This window comes from Halichoerus grypus, chromosome 5 (genome assembly GCF_964656455.1).
Source record: "Halichoerus grypus chromosome 5, mHalGry1.hap1.1, whole genome shotgun sequence".
NCBI classification, from domain to species: Eukaryota; Metazoa; Chordata; class Mammalia; order Carnivora; family Phocidae; genus Halichoerus; species Halichoerus grypus.
In genome coordinates, this window is record NC_135716.1 from 118020331 (window position 1) to 118040788 (window position 20458).

The window sequence follows — 20458 nt, forward strand, 5'->3', positions numbered from 1 at the left end:
ATTTGAACCTTTTGATTCATATATTTTGTTTTCATCTCTTGGGTCAAGACCCTCACTTACTTCTCATCTTTCACTCCATCTATATAGATACAACTGTCACTTGGTATGAGTCAGCATTCATTGAGAAGCTACTAAATCTAGAGTCTTCTGGTTTGGGTTCCTGTTGTTGGAAGTTCCCTGTCCTCTTCTGAGTCTACCTGCCAAGTCTATCCTGGCTGACTCATTCTTGTTACTTTTCCGCACCCTGGCAGGAACATAGGAAAAGTCTCTGGCTGGCTTGGCTTAGAAATTTGTCTCAAAGTTTAAGTGTCTTTGGTACTAATGTCTCACCTCTCTCCCTCCTGTCTCAACCTCACTTCTTGGTATTTGTGGATCTCTGGTGTCCTGATTCTCTGTCCAGACTTGACTACTGATCCTGTCTTTCTTTTTTACCTTCCTTAATTCTGGCCTATTCATCTGCCTCCCTTGTTTCTGACCTATTTCTTATTCCGACCCCTGGTATTGATTGATGTGTATGTGCCCTGACTTTATCACTGCATTTTTATGGTTTTTGACTTGTTGGTTTACATAGATTTGAAAAGCATGTTTTATATTTCACTCCACACTGCTGATTCCTGATTCTCCTGGTCACTGCATATTTCATAGCCCTCTCTTGACACTGTGAAATCAAGTCAGTCATCTGTTCTGTGCATTCTTCTTTAACTCCAACCATCTCTTCCCCCTTCCTTCCTCCATTTCATAAATGTATGTCAGGAAATATCCTAGGAGTTGAGGATGTGGAAATAAACAAAATAGACAAAGTTCCTGTGTCATAGAGCTTAAATTTTAAGGCAGGGTGGGCGCAGAGGTGAGAGAAGAATGACAATGACCAACACATATCAAGTGATGATAATAACATGAAGAGAAATAGAGTAAGGGGGTAGATAGCAACGGGGGTTATCGCTTTTATAGATGGCCCCCAACTGATGATGCTTCCACTTGCGATTTTTTTACTTCAGCACGGAGTGAAAGCAATATGCATTCAGTAGAAACTGTACTTTGAATTTTGGATTTGGAATCGTCCTGGGCTAGTGATCTGCTGTATGATCTTCTCTCATGATGCTGGGCAGTGGGGGGCCAGAGCTCCCAGGCAGCCACACGATCATGAGGGTGAACAATCCATTCACGACAATCATCCTGTACCCACACAACCATCCTGTTTTTCACTTTCAGTATTTAATAAATTACATGAGATATTCAACCCTTTATTATAAAGTAGGTTTGTGTTAGATGATGTGGCCCAACTGTAGGCTAATGTAAGAGGAGCAGCATGGGCAGAGGCAGGAAGATGTGGAAAAGCAGACATTCTGGAAGCTGGAAACAGCCCATGGGGCTGGAGCACAAGAGCTTGTTTCAGAACGGGGTGCCAAGGCTGGAGTGGCAGACAATGCCTTGTCATGGAAGGAGGAGGATCTCATGCCATCCTAAGGGCTCTGGATGCCGTGCGGAGCCAAAGAGGAGATTTAGGCAGTGGCCTAACACAATCTGCTTTGATATGGGAGAATGATCACTTGGGTGGTGGAATAGAGTGGTTAGGAGGCAAAGGCGAGAGACCGCAGGGCCCCTGCTCTGAAAGCAGGAGTGTGCTTATTGACAGCATCAATATTGTCCTCCGTCATAGTGTTTACACTCTTACAGGCTCGTCTCTCCTTCTCCTATTGAGATTTTATTTATTTATGTTTATTTATTTTCCTATTGAGATTTTAAAAGGTATTGTTGAGTATAATTAGATCTGCCTGAATTGCTCTGTGAAGATCTATGTCGTCATTGTCAATCCATTTCTATTTATTATAAAGATCTTTCAAAATAAGCATGGATGTTGCTAGATTTTACTGTAATTGCCTTTGAAAATATACAACCCCATCGCATACTTACCATCTTGTTTGGGTGCTTGTGTCCTTGACTTTGGGGACTACTTGCATGCCAACATCTTTCTCAAGTTGCTTAAGGGCAAACTGTCTATCTGGGTAGGCTGTACATTCAATATAGGCATCTTTTACACTGGAAGCATTTTGGTCACTGAACTTAATTGGCGCTCCAAACTCACTTCGTTTTCGAGAAATCATATATGTAATCTGCAACACATGTGAGCAGTAAAAGTAACAGAATCAAGTCCATGGAAAAGTGGATGTTTGGTAGACAATACTGGTGCTCTGCTCAGATCCTCTCAAATCTTTCTTTCTTTTCTTTCTTTCTTTCTTTCTTTCTTTCTTTCTTTCTTTCTTTCTTTCTTTCTTTCTTTCTTTCTTTCCTTCCTTCCTTCCTTCCTTCCTTCCTTCCTTCCTTCCTTCCTTCCTTCCTTCCTTCCTTCCTTCCTTCCTTCCTTCAAAAATTTATTTATTTGAGAGAGAGAGAATGAGAGAGAGCACAAGCAGAGGCAGAGGGAGACACAGCCTCCCCGCTGGGCAGGGAGCCAGACGCGGGGCTCTATCCCAGGACCCTGAGATCATGACCTGAGCCAAAGGCAGGTGCTTAACCAACTAAGCCACCCAGGTGGCCCTCAAATCTCTTTCTATACTTTGCTATACTATACCTCCAGCTCTGTGTGCTTTCCATTTTCAGGGCCACCCCCCACTGCTCTTCTGCAGAGCACTGCTCTAGCTACCTGGGAGCACTTTGGTACAAAGGTAAAAAGAATAGGAAGTGACTGGCACTCACCAGTGTTGGACTGGTGGGAGATATGTGTAAGCCCATCTCCTTTGCTTCTCTTTGGGACAACGCAGGTGTCATTTACACTCCAGAGTTCTCCTAGGGGTTCAAGCTAAAGCCTTTTCTCTACTGGCCTTTTGCCTGAGATTGCATCCTTGTAGGACTTCTGCTATGTCCCTGTCCTGCTGCTTTTCCTACTCTTCTATGGTGCACTTTCATAATAAATCACTCACATACAAATCTTCTTCTCAGGGGCTGCTCTTGGGATGCCACTGTGTCAGGTTCCTCTGGCTGCTGTAACCAAGGGCCACAGCCTGGGTGGCTTAAAACAACAGGAATGAAGTCTGAGATCAAGGTGTTGAAGGGTTTGTTCCTTGTAAGGGCTCTCAGGGAGAATCCGTTCCTTGCCTCTCTCCTAGCTTCTGGTGACAGCCAGCAATCCTTGCTGTTCCCTGGCTTGTAGATCCATCACTCCTATTTCTGCTTCCTTCTTCACATGGTGTTCTCCCTATGTCTGTGTGTCTTTGCATGGCCATCTTTTTATAAGGACACCAGTCATATTGGATTAGTGACACCCATTTCCTAATAGGGTCACCTTCTGAGATACTGGGTATTAGGACTTCAACATATCTCTTTTGGGGAATACAGTTCTACCCTTAATACTCAAATACCCCAAACAATGACCATTCTTCTATCAAAGGAAATACCACATCCCCATTGGCAAACAGCAAACCTTACAGATCCCTCAGGAATCAGTGTTGTTCAGCATTATAGAGAGGTAAGCACAATGAAGATCATATCCACGCCTCTGACCTGCTTTGTAGATTCCTTAACCAATTCTTCTGCAATTTCTTTTTCACTGCCCAAAGAAACCCATGGTTTAGAGATAGGTGGCTTATAAATGTATACATCTTCTGGAATATGCTCTTTATATTCTTCCTGTTCTTCTGGTACTTCTGGGGACTAGAGTAAAATAAATAGCACTCTAAAATATATGACCAAAAGTAAGTTATAGCTGCATGTGAATATTTCGCAATAAACTTTATGTTTGTATAAATTAAGCACTTCCTATTTTCTTTATTCTTGGTTCATGTTTTTCAACTAGGAGAAGGAAACTAAGCAAAATGAAAAAAAAAAAAAAGCCCATTTAATTTTTACAACAGCCCCAGAAATAGATACTATTGGTGCCACCATTTTGCAGACAAGTGGTTCAGTAACTTACCCAAAGTCATGGAGATGGCAAGAGGAGAACCAGGAGTATGGGACAAAGAGTGGCCAAGAGCAATACTACTCCTGATTTATTGTTTCTACTCTCATTGGGACAATAAAAGGCAAATAAGTAGAGTATCTGTTACTCTGAGGTGTTTGATTTAGCTCATCTCTTACCTACTCTAAGTGCCAGAACCTGGTCTAGGTCCCAGGGAAAGAGAACTGAACAAGAATAATCAAAACCATGTATAGGTCTCCCCCAGAGGTATTCCTTCCCTCCGACAATCAACAAAATGCAAGGACTTGCCATCTGCTTACATTTAAATAGTTTTCTTTGCCCTCTTCAGTTCCAATAAGATAAAAGTTAAGTCCATATTTGAAGTCTTTGTCATAAACAACCAGAAGCTCATCTCCAGGATATTCCTATAGGAATATAATCAAAAGAGAAGGTCAGTTTTCTTTCAGTTTATTCAGATACAAAATTGATATTTTTCTAATCAATCATAAAAGATAACCACCATAGTGCTAATCTATGGCTCATAATCCCAGGTTGTAAAATTGTTCTATTAACAAAGCTCTTAAAATTCAGTAGGTCTAGGGAAATTTACTACGCAGTTTTATTTCTAACAGGAAAAAAAGAAGCATTCCTTTTATTTGATGTTGGTGCTCAGTAGCATGTTTGGAGACAAATCAGACCAAAATTATGAATTAAAAAATTAAAGCATTATGGGAAAATAAGAGTAGATTCCTATTCTAATTGAAAGTGGGCAAGGATAAGCTTTTCTGGGTGTGAAGTAAGAATCAGTCACTGATAGGTGACTTTTCACAGAGGATTATCAAGCAGGATTCCAAAGGAGGTGTGGGCAAGCTAGCATTTGTCCAACGTAACTGGGGCCGGGGGTCGGGGGTGGGGGGAATGCCACAGATTTGAACTCAACAGTCTCTCTGCCTTTGTTATTATGTACCAGAAACCTCTTGAGGCAGGACTAAAAAATAAAGAGGGATGTTATACTTACCTGGATAACTTTTTTGACTGGATAGAAATCAGATACTGCAGCTCTGTTCTGAAAGTCTGCAAAAATATCTTCTTTTTTGATAAGTTTATAAGGTTGTTCATCTGTGATATCTTCGTCTATTCGGCAGTTAAATATTTCCTGGGTCTGGGTAGTTAATACTAAAGGATAAATTTCTGGATGACCTGGGGAAGGCAAAGTAGAATTTGGACATTAAATAAAACCACTTAAAATATTAAGAGGAAACAGGCAATTGTTCGCTTTAAATAATTGTCTTGGTTAAAATTTTAAAAGGCTTTAAAAATCATTGTTCTTATTTTTAAAGTAAGTATATCCATTACAGAAAATGTCAAAAAAAGGAAAAAGGAAGAAAATAACAATTATCTGTAATACTACCTCTCAAGAGAGAGCCTCTATTAAGAGGGTGCTCTATTTCCTCTATCTCAAGCTGTCTTCTCATTTTCTTATCCTTTTTATCACCACCAGCTTCCACAGTCCCAGTCTCAGCTCTGCATCTACCCCCAAAACTTCCTCCCGCAACTCTCCCTCCCAAGGTCCCGGAGTCCACTCTCTTCTTCTCCAGACCCTATACGCCTAGACGTCCTGACATCTTTTCTCTTACTGCTCAACAGATGTGCTAGCAAGTGGAGAAGTGCATGTGGCCTCTCAGAGTGGAATTTGGGGCTTATTTTCCTACAGAAATATTTACGCCCCCCCCACCCTAGTGGCTCTATGACACAATTATTCAGGTAATTTGGGGGCAGGGTTAATGACCATATGCATAACGCTGAGTATATGTGGAAATATATTCCAAATTGCAGTCAGTTGGCATAATAAACATTTGGAATACAAGTTGTTCATAAATTAGGGACAAACTGCCATTTTTCTCTCCTTGGGAGTTGGAAATGGGGGAGCTAGGATCCAAACTAAGATCCCTGCACTCTTACTACCATGCTATACTTTCCTTCTAATGTGTGGACACAGCAGAGCACAGGAGAGGGTCCTGCTCCTTCCTCACACGTGGTCGGGAGGTGACAGATTACACTCCACAGGATGCAGTCAGTGGCAGTTACTGACCTGGCAGCTGATAGAGCAGGAGCCACAGACAGACTCAAGCTGTACATAACTCACTCCTCACAATCTTACTGTGTGTACAAGGAAGAGTCCCGTGCCCTACAGACCAGAGCCCTCAATATACATCAGTTGCCCTGCATTTTTTAAAATAATTTTTTAGAAGATTTTATTTATTTATTTATTTGACAGAGAGAGAGAGCGAGAGAGCGCAAGCACTAGCAGGGGAAGCGGCAGGCAGAGGGAGAGGGAGAAGCAGGCTCTCTGCTGAGCAAGGGAAGCCCGATGTGGGATTCGATCCCAGGACCCTGGGATCATGACCTGAGCCGAAGGCAGACGCTTAACCGACTGAGCCACCCAGGTGCCCTGATTGCCCTGCATTTTGAAACAGAGCTAATTTAAATAACTCCTATGTATTTCATCTGTACCTTTTTTTTTTTTTTTTTTTACATTTTGGTTGCTATTTCCTTTTTTAAAGCAGTTTTATTGAGATATAATTGGCAAACAATAAACTGTATATATTTAAAGTGTACAATTTGATAAATATATGCATATACCCATGAAGCCATCACCACAATTGAGGTAAAGAACACACCCATAATCCCCCAAAGTTTCCTCCTGTCCCTTCCTCCCTGAACCCCTCCCGCACCCCTAGGCAACCACTGATCTGCTTTCTATTACTATAGCTTAGTTCACCTTTTATGGACTATTTATAAATGCAATTACACAGTTTGTATTCTTTCTGTTTGTTTGTCTTCTTTCACTCAGCATAATTATTTTGAGATTCATTCATGTTGTTGCATGTAACACATGGTTCATTCCTTTACATTTCTGACTGGTATTCCATAAAAGAAAAGATCGATTAAGCAAAGATTTCTTAAGATTTATGACTTTGGGTATTGTATCTAGGAAATCTTTGCCTAATCCAAGGTCAAAAAGATTTTTTCCTATGTTTTCTTCCAGAAGTTTTATAATAGTTGGTTTTATATTAAGGTTTATGATCATTTTGAGTTAATTTTTGTATATGATGTGAAGTATAGATTGAAATTCATTTTTTTTTTGCATATAGATATAAAATTGTTCCAGCATCATTTGTTGAAAAGACTGTCCTTTCTCCACTGAACTGCCTTTGCACTTTTTTGAAAATCCATTGACCATATATATGTGAGCCTACTTTGGGATTCTTCATTCTCACTCATTGGTCTATGTCTTTATAATATCTTTTAAAAATAGTAACAACAGTTAGCGTGAACCGTCTTTGTGATGGCTCCATGTAAGGAAGTGTGCGCGTACTATCTAACTTAACCTGCAATAATCTCATGAGGTAGTCTCGCTACCTTGTTTTTCAGACGAGGAAGCAGAGGCTCAGAGAGGTGAAGTCATTTGTGACCACACTGTCATTAAGTGGCAGAATTATGAATTGAGCCAGGTCTAATTCCCAAGCCTGTGCTGCTAATCACTTGTGGTAAACAGAATAGAGTCCCCCTGAAGGTGTCCATGTCCTAATCCCTGAAACCTGTGAATAAGTTACCTTATATGACAAAAGAGACTTGCAGATGTGACAAAGTTAGGGAACTTGAGATGGCGAGATCAGGGCCCAAGGTAACCACAATGGTCCTTGTAAGAGGAAGGCAGGAGGGCCGAAGTCAAGGAAGGAGATGTGACAAAGTGGCAGAAGTCAAAGAGAGAAAGATTAGAAAATACTACACTGCTGGCCTTGAAAATAGAGGAAAGTGCCAAGAGTCCATGAATGCAGAGAGCCTTTAGCTGAAAAAGGTAAGGAAGTGGATCCTCCCCTTAAAGCCTCCAGAAGGAACCAGCCCTGTTAATACCTTGACTTTGACCCAATGAAAGTAATGTCAGACTCCTGGTTTCCAAAATTGCAAGATAATAAACCATTTAATTTTTAAGTGTTTTAAGCCACGAAGTGTGTGGTAATTTGCAGCAATAGGCAATTAATACACCACGGATACTCTAACCTGTATTAAAACATGACTTAGAATTTGGGTAAATTATTTAATTTTGGGAGTCACAGAACCTCCATCTATGTCATGGCCATAATACTGCCTACTTCACAGAGATAAACAGATGAGAGAAGTGTGCCTGGCACAAAGGTGTTGCTCCATGTATGTTAGCTAAATGTAAAAATTACATCTATTTTCTAGAAACCTCTAGACATTGCCCTTTAGACCCTTAAGCAACAGTTTCTTAGTTAGTTTGTCGTTCCCTTGGTTCTTGGAAGGAAAGGGAATCCCAGTTCTCTGGGGCATGAGCCACAAGCCCTGAGTAACAGTTGACAATGTCAGGACCCCACAGCAAGGAAGTCAGAGGGGTCCTAATGTTGCCCTGGAAGGTCTGGGGGGTAGAGGAGAGATGTTCTAGTATTAGGTAAATCAACACCTACTTTCTTTTTTTTTTTTTTTTAAAGTTTTATTTATTTATTTGAGAGAATGAGAATGAGAGAGAGAGAGAGCACATGAGAGGGGGGAGGGCCAGAGGGAGAAGCAGACTCCCTGCTGAGCAGGGAACCCGATGTGGGACTTGATCCCAGGACTCCAGAATCATGACCTGAGCCGAAGGCAGTTGCTTAACCAACTGAGCCACCCAGGCGCCCAATCAACACCTACTTTCAAGTCTCACTACAACATCCTGAGGCTTTGGGTTTTTTTCTCCTTAAATAAATAGGCATCTATTTTTCATCCCATTTACTTTCTGCAGAAATATCTCCATCAGGCCCCATTCTCAGGTTCATGGATTTTCTTGCCAGTCAACACATTTAGTCAAGACATACTTATTGAGCAATTACTATGTAAAATCATGGCGCTGGTACTAGGGTTAGATTATCTAGAGTGGGGAGACAGACATTAAACAGACAAATATACTCAGAAATACAGAAGTACAAATCATCACAAGTGCTACTTGGAGAAAACAGGGTGAAAGGTAGAACTTAGAACTAAGGAGAGTGGGAGTGGTGGTGGTCTCTTTAGACGAGAAGAATAGGGAAAGCCATTTTTTCATTCATTTATTCAACAAATCAATCAACAAATATTTGCTGAGTGCTTATTATGTGTCAAGATCTCTTCTAGGCATTGGAGTACAGTGGTGTACAAGGGAGTTTCTGTTCTCCGGGAGTACACGTGTGCATGTGCGTGTGTGAGTGAGAGTGAGTGTGCACAACGGCCAGCCAGGTGTGTGTGAAAATAGATTATAAATGCATAAAGAAATAAATACAATCTTCATTATTCATGGATTTTGTATTTGCAGATTCACTTGCTAAAACTTATTTGTAACCCTGTGCTCGCTTTGGCAGCACATATACGAAGATTGGGACGATACAGAGAAGATTAGCATGCCCCCCCTGTGCAAGGGTGACACACAGATTTGTGAAGCATTCCATATTTAAAAAACAAAACAATACAAAAATGTATAACCCCAACATCAGTAGTCACGGTGCTTTTACCATCATCAGTGGCCATGCTTACGGTGGCAAAAAGTTTGAGGTGCCCAATGGGCACGTTCCCAGCTGAGGTCAAACAAGGTGATGCTCTCCATCTTGTATCAGCCCTCAAACTGTAAACAAGTGTCCTTCCCACTATTTAGTGCCACAGTTTTCACATTTTTGTACTTTATCCGTTGGTGATTTTGCCAGTTAAAATGGCCCCCAAGCATAGTGCCGAAGTGCTATCTAGCATTCCTAAATGCAAGAAGGCTGGGATGTGCCTTATGGAGAAAATACGGGTCTTAGAAAAGCATCGTTTAGACATGAGTTATAGTGCCATTGGCCATGAGTTCAATGTTAATGAATTAACAATATATATTAAATAAGGTGTCTTTAAACAGAAACACACATAAAACAAGTTTATGTATTGATTGGCTAATGAAAATGTTGTGACCAGAGGCTCAAAGGAACCTAACTCTGTATTTACCCTAGGAAAAATAGCTCAATATTTGCTAATTCAGTGTTTGCTGCAACTGTATAGAACTTCCAAGAAAAACAAGAATTGACTGTACTTTAATTTCAGAATTAGGGTAAGTGCTATGAAGGCAATAAAATGATACTAGGTGAAGGAGAGGTCAAGGAAGTCCTCTTGCAGAGGTGGGATTGGAGTCTAGATCTGAATGTTGAAAAAGAGATAGATACATAAAGATCTGGGGGAAGCTCTATCCAGGTATCAGGAGTAGCAAGAGCAAAGGCCCTGAGGCAGGAATAACTTTGATGTGCTCTGTGTTAAGCAAGGCCAGTGGGCTCTAGGTTGGGGTGGGGGGGGCGGGGAGAGAGGTGAGAGACAGAGACAGAGAGAGAGAAAGAAAGGAAGGCAGAACCAGGACTGGTATAATGGCAAAGTAAAGCCCTGAGAGAGTTTAAGCAGGAAAGACACATGACCAGGTGGTATGCAGAATAGATTGAAGGAGAGTGAGTGGAAGCAGTGATACCAGCTGGGGGCTAAGGAACCAACCCAGATGAGAGGTGTGGAGGTCTGGACTAAGGTTGCAGATGTGGACATAAGGTGAAGTGGATGGGATATATTTTAGAGGTGGAATGGTTTCATTGGGGATGGGGAGGTGTTGAAGGGAGAAAGGTGTGAAAGAGGACTTTCAAGTTTTTGAGTGGTATATTCATTAATTCAATAAAGTATTTATTGGGCAGTGTGCCCTGTCCAGTGCCATTTACTGTCAGCTGACATCCTCCTGCCATCCCCACTACCCCTCTACCACCCTGGCCCAAGCCACCACCTTCTCTTTCCTAGGTTCCTGCAACAGCTTTCTGCCTGGTCTCTACTTCTGTCCCTGATGTTCTCAGCTAGGTAGCCAGGGTGACACTTTCAAACCAAGTCAGATCCCATCACTCCTCTGCTTAAATACCACTTGAGTAACCTCCATCCTACATGACTCAAAGTCAGAGCCCTTACAACAGCCTACAAGGCTTTTAGATCTTCCTCTTCCCCAACCCTCACTGTTTCCCCTCTGTCTCTAAACATGAAGGGCATCACTTAAGTCCAATCTAAGAGGAAAGTTTCAACAACCAAAACAAAAGATCCTGTTGGCATAAGATTATTTAGCCTCTAAAAGTAGGAGCAACATTAACTTGGTTGTCTAAGTTCTAGTTTATTTGCTTAAAAATTAGCCTCTTTACTTGAAATACTTGAATCTTACCATGAGGTACAGATAAATATTGCCCACAAGCCAGAGTCTTAAAAATATTATTCTAATGAAAGTAATAACTTGCAGACTAACTTTCTAGTCTCTTTCATAACCATACCCTGTTAGATTTGTGAGAGACTGCTTGGTTCAAGTCTATTTCTCAGTTTGAAATTCTCTCTTCCACTCTTTTTATTCTTTTTTCAAAATTTTTCACTTTATATTCTAAATGATATAATGTAATTTTAGCCCATGTACATCTTGATCAATCACTTCAATTTGTATTTTTGTTTGCTTATTGCATATTAAAATATTATAAAACTGGGGTCATAAATTCTAAATTACATTTCCACTTACCCATGCTCTCCATATTTATAGGTTCTGTTTCTTCCCTATCTAGAATATAATAAAATGATGTCACATTTACATTTTTGAATCAAATAAGCATTATAGTTTATTACAGTCTTTTACCAGCCTCAAAGCACAAAACATAAACAAATATACAATGAAGATTTAAACTATTTTATGCATGATTAAATAGAATTTGAATAATTACCTTTTTTCACACAATTCTCTCTTAGTGATACATTTGCTATGGCATTCATTATATGACATTTAACAGGTATTATAATGAAATGAATCAAAAATAAGAATAAATCTCCATACTTTAAATTCCACATGTGGTTGACTTTATGACATCAAAACTATTTCATTATTTGATACATTAAACCACAGTCATTTTGGTGGCTAATATAGATACAAATACTAGATCCATAAAAATCCCGTTAATGAAAAGACAATCCTACCAGGTAACGTTTGTTTGGTTTTGCCCCATTTTGGTTTTTTTTGGCCAGCTGAGCTCTTTTGTTTTTGAGATTTTGGAGCCATGGTTCTGACTTAGGCTGCATAAAGAGAGAATGTCATTAGTAAATTCTGTGTTACAGTTTCAAATAATAAGCATTATCATTTAGCAAAACATAAGAATATGTTTTCTAAGCCGTGCCTTTGGTTACGGCGACATGTGTCTTCATAGAATGGGTGTTCTGTGACCAAAGGTTTATCCCAACAACAATTGTACTGATAAGATCTTACCATTTCGGTGGAGCCTTTCAGCTGAAGCACACAGAAGCCACCTGCCAACCCTTTGAGGTTTCAGCCATAGGGCCCGCCGTGGAAGCAGGCCAGAGGACACTGGATCCCCAGCCTCTTGGGGCTGTTCCCATCCCAGGGAGTTGCTGTCTGCTGCCCCATGCCCAGCTCCCCAGTAGCTGCTCCGGCAACAAAGACAGGCTGGACGTCCACAGGCAGGCACAGGCCCAGAACATGCATATACGTACATAATTTTTAAAGTTAACATAATTTAAATAGTACTTGTGTCCTAGCATGTGTACATGTAACCACTGTGTCCTTATTTGTGCTGTCAGAGAGTGCCTCCAAAAGTTTTCTGTGGAACTGTTCATCGGTTTTGGCTGAGGTCATTTGCTATCACATCGAGTCCTTGTCATCTCCATGGTCACCCCTCTCTCATCTTGTTAGAGGGTTAGGAGTGTGATTTCAGGCGTCTGAGCAGCAAGGTTGAAAAATAGACTCTGCCTTTTACCAGCTGAGTGATGCTTGGCAAATTATATACCTTCGGAGTCTCAGTTTATTCATGTTTAAGGGGGACGATAATAATCAAACCTACCTCACAAGATGGTTGTGATGATTTCATGAAATAAAGTATCGTCCTCAACTCAGTCATGACAGACTGGTTGCCTCATTTTTTTAAAAAGATTTATTTATTTGAGAGAGAGAAAGCACGAGGGTAGGGACAGAGGGAGAGGGAGAGACAGAATCTCAAGCAGACTCTGCACTGAGTGCAGAGCCTGATGTGGGGCTCGATCTCACCACCCTGAGATCACGACCTGAGCCAAAACCAAGAGTCAGACGCTCAAACGATTGTGCCACCCAGACGCCCCTGGTTGCCTCATTTTAATAACCCAATATAGATTGAAAATTATTTCATAGTCCACAGTCAGAATATCCTGACTTTCATTTTATGCTTCATCCCTTGATTACTAAATCTGGACCAAAGTGTGTGGGGGGTGTATTTGTGATCTACATTTTTTACTTCAGATTTTTCACATGTATTTTTTCCAAAGGTAATAATGATAGCTCATGTTTGTCGAGTGTTTACTATGTGCCAGACACAGTCCTAAGTACTTCACATGTATTTTTTATTTAATTGGAGCTACCCTTTTAGATAAGCATTTTATGAATATTTTTATCCTCATCCCCATTTTATATGGTGAAAACAGAGGCCAGGAACCTTGCATGAGGGGATACACAAAGTGTGAGTGGTAGAGTCAGGGTGTGAGCCCACCCAGTCTGGCCCTAGTGCTCACACTTGTAATCTTTGTACAAGACTGTCCCTTGGCTTTCAGTGGTAACTGTTCACTGTGTTTCATTACAAATGAAATTATTTAAAATCATTGTCTTTACCTAGAAAGGTAGGATTTTATGATTTATTCAGCATTTTATGATTCTGACATTTGGGAATTTCTCCTTTTTAAATATCCTGCAATGAATGACTCTGACCCAACTTTCCTGCCTGTCAAGCATCCTCCAGCCCTCCTCTCAGCCTTAGTATAATTTCAAATCTTGGACCTAGTCCTTTTCTCAGAAAATTCGTTATCAATGTACCCCTCTCCATATTCTATTTCAGCTGCATTTGACTTAAAACACTCAAAACACTCTGGGCACCAGCTGGACTCGCCCTACCCCCATATACACACGTACCTTCACCACCACCACCACCACTAGTCATTCCACAAATATTTACTGAGCAATTTTGAGGCACCAGAGGCTGTCCTAGCTGTTAGGAATACAGCAGTGAACAAAACAGGCAAAAGCCTTGCCCTGCTAGAGCTTACATTCTAGAGGGGAGGCAGACAGTTCCGGGGCAGGAATATGCTTGGCACATTTAAGAGAACAGCAGGAAGGTCATGATGGCTGGAGCAGAGTGAATGGGGGACTAGGAGATGAAGTTGGTCAGAGAGCTGATGAGGGCATATATTAGTCAGCTCTGCTAGGGTAATAAATGTCCCGCAGATCTCAGTAACATACAACAACCAATGTTTATTTCTTCTTATGTTCTGTATTGTGATTGTGAGTGGGCTGCTGCTTCAGGCCTTATTCTGGGACTCAGGCTGGAGAAGCAGCCCCTATTTGACAGCCCCCACTTTCGTGGCGGAGTAAAAAGCGAGAGAGCTACCAGAACTGTGTAATGCCTCCTCTGTCTTCTCCGTGGCTCGGGCATCCTGTCCTTTCTGCTTATATTCCATAGGCCCAAGCAAATCACTTGGTCAGTCCTGCTAATGGGGGAGGAACGTCTGCTTCCTTGGCAGTGGTTGGGAATGTATGATCCTTGTGCAGGGAAGGGAGGTAAGAGTTGGGAATAAAATCGTTTGCGGATGAGCATATAATATGCCACAAGGGGGCTAGGTCACGTGTAAGGACGTGGGCTTTTACTCTGAAGGAGGGGGGAGCCATTGGATGGTTTTGAGCTGAGGAGTTACTTGACTTGATCTGACTCCCTATGGCTAGTGTAGTGAAGGCTGCAGCGAGGAAAGAGCTGAAGCAGGGAATCCAGCTGGGAGACATTCAGTAGTCCAAGGGGGAGGTGAGTGTGGAACGGAAAAAGTGGCTGGAGTCTGCATATGCTGTTTAAGCCCAGGTGATAGGATTTGCTGACGACTTGGATGTAGGGTCTGACAGAAAAAACAGGACCAAGGAGGACTTCAACAGGTTTTACCTAAGGACTTGAAAGCATGGGGTTGCTATTTATTGAGATGGGGATCCCAGGGAAAGAGCAGACTTGAAAGGGAAAGTCAAAAATTCAATTGAAGGCATGTGAAGTTAGACCATACAGTAGGCAGTAAACTCCGGAACTGGCACAGTGTACGTGCTAAAAAAAAAAAATGAATTAATGACTCCTTGGTGTCCCCTTTCCTTCTGCCATTCTTAGCTTATGCATTTCCAGTCTGACCAAAGTCTTTTGTTTTCATTTTCTATTGCTGCTCCAACAAATTACCAGAAATCAGTGTCTTAACACAAATTCATTCTCTAATGGTTCTGTAGTTCAGAAGTCTGACATGGCTCTCACTGGGCTAAAAATCAAGCTGTCAGCAAGGTGTCAACAAGGCTGTGTTCCATTCTTTCTAGAGTTCTAAGGGAGAATCTGTTTCCTTGCCTTTTCGTACTCGAGGCCACCAATATTTCTTGGCTTGTGGGCCCTCTTCCTCCGTCTTCAAACAACCCAACAACAGTGGGTTAGATCTTTCTCACAGAATATACTCTGACCTTCTCTTCTTATTCCCACTTCCACTTTTTAAGGACCCTTGAGATTACACTGGGGCCCACCGAGATAATATAGGATACACTCCCTATTTTATTTATGGTCAGCTGATTAGCAATTTTAATTTCATCTGCAACCTTAATTCCTGTTTGCTATATATTTTAACATATTCACAGTTTCCAAAGATTAGGAGGTGCTGCATTGGTGTTCAGTTTGAATATATAGGTATCAATCTAACACAGTCACCCCAAGAAATAGTCAAAGTAATCACATGTGCCCAGTTCTTTTCAAAGGCTGCTATAAAATGATTTGTGGGTAATCTGGTTCCATTTCCAAAATTCAGGGGAAAACAAAGTCCATTTTCCACCAGTACTTTAGAAAACAAAATTGGAATAAACATTAAACGTGTGCTTCCTTACCAGAATAGCTCACTTACTATTTTCACAAATATTAATCCCTGTGTCTAAGATGTTGACTAGTGACCAAGGAAAAAGGAAGACCAGGTTGTTCTACAGGCTTTTAGAGGTCCCAATTATTCTTGATTGAAAGCACAGTATTTAAGTTGCTAGGCATCATAGATATAAAAAGTCATTAGCTGAGGTCAGCCTGGTGAATATAGTCTAAACTGAACAGAAAATGATTACTTTGGGAGTAGCTACTTTACATTGTATTTGTGTTTCAGGCAAAATTTCATAGTTTATTTTAGTAACTTCAAATAATAGAAACCCTACCAATATCCTGTGTCTAGAAAATAAATCACTTTTAATTGAAGATATCTAGATCAAATGGATAATGTACTCTATGGAATTTCAATAAACCCACTTACTTATTCACCGTTTATTTTTTACGCTGATTTTCTTTGAAAAAGCAAATCCCAAATAAAAGATGTTGCTTTAAAATTACAGCAGGTCTTACTAAGATTTTTTTCATAAAATCAATTGCATATTTCATGCAATGAATGTGCTATATTATATTTTCCAAATCTTTTCCCTACTAAAAGGTCATACGAATTTTTCAGTACAGACACCACTTTATTTATTTATTTATTTATTTATTATTTATTTTATTTTATTTATTTATTTATTTATTTATTTATTTATTTTTTAAAGATTTTATTTATTTATTTGAGAGAGAGAATGAGATACAGAGAGCATGAGAGGGGGGAGGGTCAGAGGGAGAAGCAGACTCCCTGCTGAGCAGGGAGCCCGATGTGGGACTCGATCCCGGGACTCCAGGATCATGACCTGAGCTGAAGGCAGTCGCTTAACCAACTGAGCCACCCAGGCGCCCCTATTTTTTTTTTTTTTAAAGATTTATTTGAGAGCGAGAGTGTGGGGGGAGGGAGGAGAGGTGCAGAGGGAGAGAATCCCAAGTAGGCTCTATGCCCAGCATGGAGCCGGACACAGGGCTCAATCCCACCACCCTGAGATCATGACTGGAGCTGAAATCAAGAGGTAGATGCTTAACTGACTGAGCCACCCAGGCGCCCCCAGACATCACTTTATTAAGATGTCTCTGAAATACTCACATTTTTCCTGTTCTCAACTCTTATTATTAAGAGCAGAAGAGATGCTTCATCTATCCCTAGAGAAGGGTTAGTCTCCTCCAGTAGCTTGTATGACATTTGGTTTTCAAAGCCACTATAACTGATTGAATTTCAAAACAGAATGTGTGAACTATAATACTGATAAATATTTAAGCATTCCATTTAAATATTTTTGATATTAAAACCACTTATATTCTTTGTAAATTAATCCACCCATTCCAGAATATCTTTTTACTACCAGTGTACCAAAGGACACATTTTTCACCTTCCTTGTTAGGAGCAAAGGCAGTAAGGAGTGATAAGAGAAGCAAGTGCTGAGTAAGTCCTCCATGTAACAGTCCAAAACCTGTGACGGCACGCCACTGATTCTGAGGACACTGCATTCAGAGCTGTCTCTGACCTGGTTCCAAACTAACTTCCAAGACTTGTTCATGACTGTATCTTTTTATGATGCTCCTATTATTCAGGAGGGTAACTACTACAGGTGAAGGGATAGTGACCAGTGATAACTGACATAATGCAGCGATTTAAACGGTTATTAAGCTCCCTCTCTTCACTCTATTCCACTGTAATCCACGACACCTGTTTACACATTCTCATTTGTTTCCTGTGTGGATGTGTGGCTTACGCCCAGCCACGAGATTTTTAATTCTGAGAAGACCTGTGGCACTGGCACTTTCTCTTTGCCTAGGGTCTTCCTTAGAAAGTATTACTTCTCCAGTGTACTTCAATTAGCTGACCTTGTCTGGGTGGTCAGAATCCTCTCTTCTCTTCCTCAGGTATTTGTAAGCTCATCATGCTTGTGTCCCATTTTTTTAAAAAAAGACATTTAGAATAAGATCCAGGACTAACATCTTGGGAGTCTGGTAGATGTGTCTCCAAGAACTGCTGCTTCCTGGTCGATCTCCCCCAAGACCCTGACTAAGCTTTAAGATTCTCCTAGGTGCTTCAGCCTTCTGACAAGTTCACAGCATGCACCTCCAGAGATGCACTGTTCCCACAGTGCTTCCCATTAGTCTACTACTCTGGTTTCTCCCCTTCCAAACTACTTTTACCTCTTCCCAAGATTGGATATTTACTTACTTAAGTCCATGCTCTCCCATCACTCTGCCTTTGAAATTTCTCCTGAATTCCATGCCCTCCCCTCCATAGCCTCCTCTGGTTCAGGCCTTCAACACGTCCTCACATACCAGTAGCGCCTAACTATTTTGTGCCATGAACCCCTTTGGCAGCTTGGTGAAGCCCATGCATCAAATAAAAAACATGAGCTTATAAGGGGGACAGTTATCAAGCTGTTTTTTTTTTTAAGATTTTATTTATTTATCTGACAGAGAGATAGAGAGCACAAGTAAGTAGAGAGGAAGGCAGAGAAAGAGAGAGAGGGAGAAGCAGGCTCTCTGCTGAGCAGGGAACCCGATGCGGGGCTCGATCCCAGGACCCTGGGATCATGACCTGAGCTGAAGGCAGCCGCTCAATCAACTGAGCCACCCAGGCGCACCTCAAGCTGTTTTTTAAATCATGATATAATTCATGTGCTTGTTTATTAACACATAAGTAACAAGGCCTAGCAGTGGTTCTAATTACTACCTTGAGTTTGAAGAAGTGATGAGCATAAATAATACATCTATAATATCCATAATGTATATGAAAAGAACCATAATTTCTTTTGGGGATAGTCACATGCCCTGCAAATACTGCTGCGGTTTGTTACCAAATGCATACATCTCAATTAGGGGTTTGGAAAAAGAAACAGGTAATTTTTTTTCTATCCATGGATTCTCCTCCTCCCACCCCCTGACTAGGTTATGAACATTTAACTTGCCTCCCTGCCTCTGTTCCAGCCAGAACGGTCACCCACAGGGCAGGCCTTCAGAGCTCTCTTTCTAAAATGCAGATCCTAACAAGTCACTTCCCTGTATACTGTGGAATATAATGTGGGTCCTGATTGTCCACAGTGGCATTCTCCTCCAGTAGTGTAGAAATGGAGCTCATCTGAAAAGCAAACTTTCCGGACCTACTGTGATTCTGCATGTTGGGGTGAGCCTGGGACGCTGCATGTTAAAAATCACTACAAGGCAGTCTGGTACTAGTGGTCTGCAGATGAGACTTTGGCAAACAGGATAGAGTCCAAATGTGTAAGTGTCACCTTGAACACCCTTCACAGTCTGCCTCACCACATCCTCCCTTCCAGTTCTAGTCCAGCCTCACAGGATTACTATCATTCTCCAAACAGTCCACATACCTTCCCATCTCCCTCTCTGGAGTCCGGTCCCCCCTGTCCCCCACCTCGCACACATTTCTCTGCTTGCTTAAATCCTACTCATTCCTCAAGGCTCATCTCCAATATGACCTTCTCTCTGAAGCCTCCCCAACTTTCTCACTCAGGCGGAAACAATCTTAGTTCACCCTGACACTTTCTAATCAAGTTCTATGTAATTATACCAGGCCTGTGCAAAGGCAGAAGGCCTCAAACTCAAGAGTTTCCTGAACGATTGCTGTGAATTCATTCAGCATGCAGCATACACCGTGGAGAAGGAGAGAGAAATTACTGAGCAGCAGTTCGGCACTGGCGGCCTCAGGAATCAGACAAGGCCCTTACTTCCAAAGATGTCATGTTCTCCCATTCATCTTCACTCTTCAACTACTCCAGCCCTTTTGTAACAGTCCTGAAGTCACCTCCCCAGCTACGTTAGCCCATGCTAATCTTTTCTTCTTCCATCCTCTGTGGCAGAATCATGCTGTTTCCCTTCTCATCCCCCCTCCCTCCCTCCCTCCCTCCATCATTTACCGAGCTCCTACCATTGCACCGCAATGAGCTAGACAATGCTCCGTACAACCTGTGAACGAGTCACAGTACCGGCCCTCACAGTTCTTAGACTGTCGTTAACTGCTCTCTCTCCTTGCTATTTTTGTTTCCTGGCTAGGCTGGACATTCTTTGAAATCAGGGAAAGTTTTGTAGTTTTTTGCAGTCTTCACTGTGTCAAGCACATCGCTGGCCCAGGGCGTGTTCCAAATGCCGTTGGAAGAAGTAAAATATTTGTTTTCCAAGCCTCCTTTCCCATTCAGACCTCCCCTTACCTGATACTGCTAAGCTGAAGGGAAAAGAAGCCTCTTTGCCGTACCCTGGGGAAAGCTCCTCTGGGAGCTGGAGATGGAAGTTTGACTCTCCACTCAGAAAAACAGGTCCCAAGAGCTCAAACGGCCCCTCCCCGGCAAGCTGTTGCTATGACACATCCGTTGCTAAGAGGAAAGAGGCGGCTCCTCTGCTGAGAGTGACAAAACACCACCACCAATACAGTGTCCACTCTCTAGCCGCCCCTTCAAGAACGCACTTATGATTGGCTGCCGTGATGCTGACGTCACGCAACGTGAGCAGCGGCGAGGTCCTGTTTTCCGCTAGCCAGAAAGGAGTTATGCGCTTCACATTCGTGTGTAAGAGGGCGGTGGCTTGGCTT

At 41.6% G+C, this 20458-nt stretch overlaps 1 protein-coding gene and 1 pseudogene across 1 annotated transcript in view; one reads left to right on the forward strand and one right to left on the reverse strand.

The window, feature by feature from the left end:
• Nucleotides 1-20184, reverse strand: part of DNAI3 (dynein axonemal intermediate chain 3) — a 70329-nt gene extending 50145 nt beyond the window's left edge. Inside the window, exons 1-7 of the mRNA XM_036064727.2 lie at nucleotides 20082-20184; nucleotides 11927-12022; nucleotides 11478-11516; nucleotides 4914-5095; nucleotides 4216-4320; nucleotides 3502-3651; nucleotides 1915-2114 (exon numbers count right to left, since the gene is read on the reverse strand). Of these exons, the coding sequence (XP_035920620.1) occupies nucleotides 1915-2114; nucleotides 3502-3651; nucleotides 4216-4320; nucleotides 4914-5095; nucleotides 11478-11516; nucleotides 11927-12008 (758 nt within the window). The 5' untranslated portion in view covers nucleotides 12009-12022; nucleotides 20082-20184. The remainder of the gene's footprint in view (nucleotides 1-1914; nucleotides 2115-3501; nucleotides 3652-4215; nucleotides 4321-4913; nucleotides 5096-11477; nucleotides 11517-11926; nucleotides 12023-20081) is intronic.
• LOC118518157 (U6 spliceosomal RNA) lies at nucleotides 9276-9384 on the forward strand (annotated as a pseudogene).
• Nucleotides 20185-20458: the final 274 nt, after the last annotated feature.